The sequence below is a fragment of the Pseudophryne corroboree genome, chromosome 3 (genome assembly GCF_028390025.1).
Source record: "Pseudophryne corroboree isolate aPseCor3 chromosome 3, aPseCor3.hap2, whole genome shotgun sequence".
Taxonomy (NCBI): Eukaryota; Metazoa; Chordata; class Amphibia; order Anura; family Myobatrachidae; genus Pseudophryne; species Pseudophryne corroboree.
The window spans coordinates 433,536,389-433,544,249 of NC_086446.1; the positions used below are offsets into that span (position 1 = coordinate 433,536,389).

Here is a 7,861-nt window from a genome sequence, read left to right on the forward strand (position 1 = left end):
GAATGCGTTTTTTCTGACCTGAGCCGTGCGCTTGACATAGATGTTCAAGGCACGCACAGCATCCAAAGCCTCCGGAGGAGCAGAAGCGTCAGAACTGGACGGAATTACAATAGGTTGATTCAGGTGAAATGTGGAGACAACCTTCGGCAGAAACTGCTGTCTAGTCCGGAGCACTACTCTGTCCTCGTAAAAGACCAAGTAGGGACTTTTACACGAGAAGGCCCCTGATTCTGAAACACATCGAGCAGAAGCTAGGGCCAGCAACATCACCGTCTTCCACGCGAGGTACTTGTCTTCTACCGTCGTCAGAGGTTCAAACCAGGAGGACTGCAGAAATGTCAAGATTACAGCCAAATCCCAGGGTGCCGTAGGCGGCACAAAGGGAGGTTGTATGTGGAGTCCCCCTTGCAAGAAGAAAGTCTGAACTTCTGGCAACACTGCCAATTTCTTCTGAAAGAAAATGGAGAGAGCTGAAATCTGGACCTTAATGGAACCCAGACGTAAGCCCTTATCCACACTAGCCTGCAGAAAACGTCCCAAATGAAACTCTGCAGGCTGATACGTGCATTCCTCGCACCAAGAGACATATCTCCTCCAGATATGATGAGAGTGTTTTGACGTCACATGTTTCCTGGCCTGGACCATGGTTGCAATAACCTTTTTGGAAAGGCCCTTGTGAGCTAGGATGTTCCATTCAACCAGCATGCCATCAAACGAAGACGCCGTAAGTCCGGGTAGACGAACGGTCCTTGTTGAAGATCGCTCCTGTGTGGTAGAGGCCAAGGGTCTCGGACGGACATGTCCAGAAGATCCACGTATCACACCGTCCGAGGCCAATCCGGGGCAATTAGAATTGCCTGGACACCTTCATTCCTGATTCACTTTAGCACTCTTGGGAGCAATGGGATTGGAGGAAACAGGTAGACCAGCCGGTACAGCCGATGCAATGCCAGTGCGTCCACTGCCCTCGCCTGAGGGTCCCTGGTCCGCGAGCAATACCAGGGAAGTTTCTTGTTGAGACGAGAAGCCATCATGTCTATTTGTGGGCAACCCCACCAGACGATCTGCTGGAACACCAGGTGGTGGAGTCCCCACATTCCCCCGGGTGGAGATCGTGACAACTCAGGAAGTCCGCCTCCCAGTCGTCCACACCCGGAATGAAGATTGCTGACATGGCTCTTGCATTTCTTTCCGCCCAGAGGAGTATCTTTGACACCTCTCGCATGCAGGCTCTGCTTTTTGACCCTCCTTGTCGATTGATATATGCCACCGTCGTGGCGTTGTCCGACTGTACCTGGATCGCGTGATCCTTGAGCAGAAGTGAGGCCCGAAGTTCCAGAATGTTGATTGGAATGAGGCTTTCGTGGGATGACCACCTGTCCTGGAACTGTGCCCCTTGGGTGACAACTCTCCTTCCTCTCAGACTCGCATCCGTCGTGTGGAGGGTCCAATCCTGAATTCCGAAACTCCTGCCCTCCAGGAGATTGGAGGACTGTAGCCACCACAGGAGGGAAATCCTGGCCTGAGGTGACAGCTGAATCATTCGGTGATCCGGACCACTTGCTCAGGAGATCCAACTGAAATGTTCTGGCATTGAACCTCCCACACTGGATTGCCTTGTAGGAGGCAACCATCTTTCCCAACAATCCCTGAGCGCCGACACCACCATGGCCGACGTCCGAGCATTTATGTTCCCCATCTCCTTGAGGGAATCACAGAGGACACGGGTAGTGTCCTGAATGTGCTTCAGGAGGGTTACCATGGTAACTAAGGGCATATCCCCTGAGAGACCGCCCTGAATTTGCGTGGCCCAAGAATGAATAGCAAGGGTCATCCAGCAACCCGCAATGACCGATCTCTGTGAAAGGCTGGCTGCAGTGTATATAGATCTTAGGGTAGTCTCTACCTTTCTATCCCCAGGATCCTTCATAGTAAAGGAGCCCGGGGCAGACAGCACTGGCTTCTTAGACAGGCGAGGCACTGAGACATCCACCCCAGGGGGATCCTCACAAAATTTTCTACCTTGAGGAGCAAATGGGAAAGTGTGCAAAAACATTTTGGACACTTGGAATTTTTTGTCTGGAATTTTCCAGGCCTGTTTGAATAAGTAATCTAACTCTGGAGAATCAGGGAAAGTGACATTAGGCTTGTTTTGTACAAACAAAACAAAAACGACTGCTGTGAAGCAGCGTCCTCTAGAGGGAGCTGTAACACATCCTTTTTAGACAAAAACAGGATTTTGATACCTACCGGTAAATCCACATATTTCTTTTGGAATCTGCATACGCGTTCCACTGGCAAATCCACAACGCCTGCCGAGCCGATACTGCCATGGTAGCGGCTTGTGAACTCAAGAGTCCAATATCTTTCATCGCTTCTAGCATGTATGCGGCAGCGTCCTTGATATTCCCTAACTTAAGGAGTATCTCATCTTTATCAATCGTGTCAATTTCTGATGACACACTTTCCGACCATTTTTCAATAGCGCGACTCACCAACGCGCAGGCAATTGTGGGCCTGAGCAGCGTACCATTGGCAACATAAATGGATTTCAATGTAGTTTCCATCTTTCGGTCTGCCGGCTCTTTTAGTGAAGCCGTGCCAGGTGCAGGGAGAATTACCTTCTTTGTCAACCTGGACAGTGCACTGTCTAACACAGGGGGTGACTCCCATTTTTTCCTGTCCTCCACCGGGAAAGGATAAGCTATCTGAATTCTCTTGGGAATACGAAATTTTTCGGGATTCACACACATCCCTTCAAAGAGTGTATTGAGCTCGTGGGAAGGAGGGAAAGTGACCTTAGATTTCTTTTCTTTATAGAAATAAGCCTTCTCCTGAGGTACAGGAGTGGCTTCCGTGACTTCCAGAACTTCCCTTATAGCCACAATCATATATTGTATATTTTTTTGTCAATTTATGATCCATTTCTCTGGAGTCACTATCGTCGACACAAGAATCAGTGTCCGTGTCGGTATCAGTATTCACAATATTCGCAAATGGTCTCTTATGTGACCCAGAGGAGTCGCCTGCGGATGGAAGAACAGAGCCCTAAAAAATCACATCCTCCACAGATTTTCTCCAACACTCAGCATGAGATTCAGACTTATCTAATCTCCTATTGATATGATGCATACTATCACGTATTTCTTTCACCCATGCAGGCTCTTGGTGTGCCGGCAGCGCCACCACATTACACTTCTGTGTCCCTAAAATGGTTTCCTCCGGGGAGGAACTCCCTGCCTCTGACATGTCTTACACACGTGTACAACACACACACACACACACACACACACACACTGGGACTTATAGGGGACAGACCCACAGTAAAATCTGTCAGAGGGACACAGTTTAGGAGCAGCCAGCTCACAACCCCAGCGCCAGTATCTAATGCCTGTGAACACAGAATGCCCACTGACATGCAGCGCTTTTCACACAGTAAAACACACTTGTAAAGCACCAAATTCGTTTGTGCCCCCCCGTTTTGCACCCTGATACTTGTAGTCAGAAGTGAAGGAGGACCAGCGATGTCTCTGCAACCTGAGGAGAGAGAAAATGGCACTGAGTAGTGTGCTGGCTGCCTGAGGAAGAAGCTCCGCCCTTTTTACCTCAGAAACTTTTCATAATATTTATACTGGCGGGGGTAGGGCTGTGCCTGGGCATCTTATGCCAACTTTTTGCCAGTTTATAGAGGTGTTTTTGCTGCCCAGGGCTCCCCCCCCCCCCCCCCCGCGCCCTGCAGTGCCTGTGTGTGTGGGCAGCAATGGAGCGCTGCGCTCCCGCCAGCTGCGCTGTACCTCAGCCGTCACTTTTCTTGATAGAAGATCTGTCTTCTTCTACTAACCTGTCTTCTGACTTCTGGCTCTGTGAGGGGGGTGACGGTGTGTTGTGGGAGTGAGCATCTAGACACGGCTAGCGTTCAGTTCCCTTCAGGAGCTAATGGTGTCCTGTCAGCCAGAAGCAGAGCCATGAAACTCTTCAGGAAGTTGGTTCCTACTTCTGACCCCTCAGTCCCACGAAGCAGGGAGACTGTTGCCAGCAGTTCTCCCTGAAAACAAAAAAACCTAACATAAGTATTTTCAGAGAAGCTCAGTAGAGCTCCCCTAGAGTGCATCCAGTCTGCCTGGGCACATTTCTAAAACTGAGGTCTGGAGGAAGGGCATAGAGGGAAGAGCCTGTTCACACCCATTGAAAAGTCTTAAGAGTGCCCATGGCTCCTGCGGAACAGTCTATACCCCATGGTCATGAAGTGGACCCCAGCATCCTCTAGGACGTAAGAGAAATGAGGGGTTCAATACCCTGAGTAGAATTGGGATCCAGGTCATCCTCATCATCTTGTATATCATCATTTGTATCAGAGAGCAGAGCAGGTAAACCACGTTTCTGGGGACCTGCATGAGAGAGGGGGGGCTGTGCATCAGCCATGGCAGCAAAATCTGCAAAAGCTTGTTGCAGTCGCTGAGTTTTCTGCACATTAGCAGTGAGCTGGGATGACATATCTGACATCATAGTTTTAAGAGACCCTAACCAGTGGGGCTCTGTACACACTCCACCAACCTCTTCACTAATTTGTGAAGATTGACTGCATTGCTCACAGGAAACAGAATCAGTAAATAATGGAGAGAATCTGGTGTGACAGATACTGCACAGCTTGTGCTTACCCATATTTCACAGTTAGTACAAAAACATACACACAGACAGTTATGATACAAGCATGCCCTACTGTATGTGAGAGGGGACACAGAGAGAGGGAGAATACCAGCACACCCTGAGCTGCACAGCCCCAGTGAGACTGTCACAGTAACACTAACAAATGTAGTCCTAAATAGGCTCAGAATAGTGTACACAAGGGGCTCTCCCCGTTTAGCTACACCCTGTACCAGTTTTCCAGCGTGTCTGTGAGGCAGGAAGCGCTGAGTGTGTGAGGTTGATGGCTACTGTATGCAGAGGAAGGCGCCAAAACGCCGCTGGTCCCGCTCTGAGGAAGCTCCGCCCACTCCAATGGCGCAGGAGCTGTACATATTATTTATTTAGTTAAGCAGTTTTGTGCCAGTGTACACACGGGGGATCCTAGCGGGACCCCCCAGGAGGGTCCCATACGCCGCGCCCTCGGTCAGCCGCACTTTGAACCGGGGACCCCCCTAGCTGGGGTCCCTGGTGTGTACTCACCACCGTCACCTTCAGGCAGCGTTAGGGGTGTGTGGCGTGCTGCGGCTGTGACAGCCAAGGCGCAGTGCCCTGCTGAACAAACAGCCCCTCAGGACGGGTCCTGCAGCGGGGAAGCGGCTCTGCACCTCGCAAGGCCGGTGACCACCCACCCGCCCCTCCCCCAGCGCAGGTATGCCGTTGCCCAGACAGCATACCGAAGGAAAAAAACCTCTCTGGAGCTGCAGAGATGTGCATCCTCTCCTGAGCGCACCTTTTTCTAAACTGCCTGTGGGAGGGGGCATAGAAGGGAGGAGTCAGCACACCCAGTTGAAGAAATTTAAAGTGCACTGTCTCCTTTGGACCCCGTCTATACCCCATTGTACTAGTTTCCCCCAATATCCCTTATGGATGCTAGAGAAATTATGTATAATGAACTATACAAAGCAGTAAATGAAACTAGCAAAAGACCCTACAATGAAGGGGGCAAGCGCAAATCAGGAGGGATGTGGATTCAGATATTGGGGGTCATTCCGAGTTGTCGCAGCGATTTTCCGCTTAATGCGCATGCGCAATGTCCGCACTGCGACTGCGCCAAGTAAATTTGCTATGCACTTAGGAATTTTACTCACGGCATTTTCATCGTTCTGGCGATCATAATGTGATTGACAGGAAATGGGTGTTACTGGGCGGAAACAGGCCGTTTTATGGGCGTGTGGGAAAAAACGCTACCGTTTCCGGAAAAAACGCAGGAGTGGCTGGAGAAACGGGGGAGTGTCTGGGCGAACGCTGGGTGTGTTTGTGACGTCAAACCAGGAACGACAAGCAGTGAAATGATCGCAGATGCCGAGTAAGTCTGAAGCTACTCAGAAACTGCTACGAGGTGTGTAATCGCAATATTGCGAATACATCGTTCGCAATTTTAAGATGCTAAGATTCACTCCCAGTAGGCGGCGGCTTAGCATGAGCAAATCTGCTAAAATTCACTTGCGAGCGAACAACTCGGAATGACCCCCTTTGTACAGTAGAAGTAGAGGGATGCAAAGCAGAAATAAGTGCACAGTAGCAGTGGAGGGGTGCAGAGTAGAGAGGGGTACACAGTATACATGGAGGGGTGCAGAGAGGGAGGCACACTAGCAGCGAAGGGGTACAGAGCAGTAAGGGGGTGCACTGTAGCAGAAGAGGGGTGGACAGTAGAAGTGGAGGAGTGAATAGCAGCAGTGGAGGGGTTCGCAGGGGAAGGGTGCATAACAGAGAGGGCAGAGCAGAGGTTTATAGTTGCAGAGCAGACTGGGTGACAGTAGCAGCAGAGTTATGCAGAGCAGAGTGTACTGTAGACAGTGGAGGAGTTCAGACTCAGAGCAGAGAGGGGTGCACAGTAGCTGCAGAGGGGTGCAGAGCACAGAAAGAATGGAAGCAAGAGAGGGGTGCATAGCAGCAACAGAGAGGTGCACTGTAGTAGTGGAGTGATGCAGAGCAAAGAGGGGTGCACAGTAGTGAAGGGGTGCAGAGCAGAGAGGGGTGCACAGTAGTGAAGGGGTGCAGAGCAGAGAGGGGTGCACAGTAGTGGAGGGGTGCAGAGCAGAAAGGGGTGCACAGTAGCAGTGGAGGGGTGCAGATATGAGAGGGTCCCACCTGCGCAGCATAGCGAAGTTCTGCCTCTTATAATAGTCCAGTAGTAGAGCAGTCCTCTCTCTGCATCTCCTCCCGTCCACCTCAAATCCCTCTCCCTGCAGGGCGCTGCTCATTCTCTCCGCCACCGCCGCCCACACCTGGCCGAACTCTCGCACCCAGAACGGGTTGTGGTGGATGACCTCACGCAGCAGGATGATGTCATGGTGTGCTGCAAAACGGATGTGACGCTTCCGAGTGGACCCAGGAGGAGAATAAGCCCCAAAATCTGCCCGCACTGAAGGGAGAGAGCGACCGGTTCATTAGAAACAGACATGAATATGGAAAGCATGAGGGTGCTATACTGCTATGTCACATGTATGGTAACGGGTCAGAGGAAGAGAGGGAATGGGTAATATGGTGGGATCTGCATACCACACCCGTCCTTACACCCGGGTATTACACCTCTATCCCTATGCAAATGAGGTACAGAGACATTGTGCCACTGGCAGTGTACGATGTGTACCCAGCTCTCTCACCCGCACTGCTCTGTACTTGTCCCTGGGACTCCATCCGTCTGACCCTGCGTCGGCGGAGGGAGCGGGCTCCCCCTGTGTGTCCGGCACAGGAAGCAAATCCGCCCAGTAACTGCAGCTCCAGCTGAGAGCCGCTAGGGGCAGCAGAGAGAATAGGCAGCAGCCACCGTGTGCCAGCCAGACATGCCTACTCTGACACCTTACCCCTAAATACCTAATAATGTGTGTAATCAATGTGTGTGATTAATTTATAGGAGAATTGTATTACAGGTTGGCTGTCATAGGAAACTCTGACATTAATGAACATTTCTTTTATATGTAAAGCTGGAAACATGTCTGAGCCACTAAATGATCTGTCATGATTATTGTTGCCGCTTCCATATTTACAGTTTCCGTTTTCATCATTTACATCTTATATGCTTAGTTCATTTTATGCCTCTGGGGTACAGGAGTCAGTAGCGACTCTTGCCACGGGCAAGCAAGCATTTTGCCTGGGGCGCCGCTATCCTGAGGGCGCCACCGCCGCTGCCGCGCCTGATGTCATCGCGCACCGCACGCCATTGTGGGAGCAG

General features: G+C 51.0%; 1 protein-coding gene across 1 annotated transcript in view; it reads right to left on the reverse strand.

Moving 5' to 3' along the window:
- LOC135055859 (trichohyalin-like) overlaps positions 1–7,472 on the reverse strand; it is a 158,291-nt gene extending 150,819 nt beyond the window's left edge. Inside the window, exons 1-2 of the mRNA XM_063960411.1 lie at positions 7,293–7,472; positions 6,778–7,051 (exon numbers count right to left, since the gene is read on the reverse strand). Of these exons, the coding sequence (XP_063816481.1) occupies positions 6,778–7,051; positions 7,293–7,326 (308 nt within the window). The 5' untranslated portion in view covers positions 7,327–7,472. The remainder of the gene's footprint in view (positions 1–6,777; positions 7,052–7,292) is intronic.
- Positions 7,473–7,861: the final 389 nt, after the last annotated feature.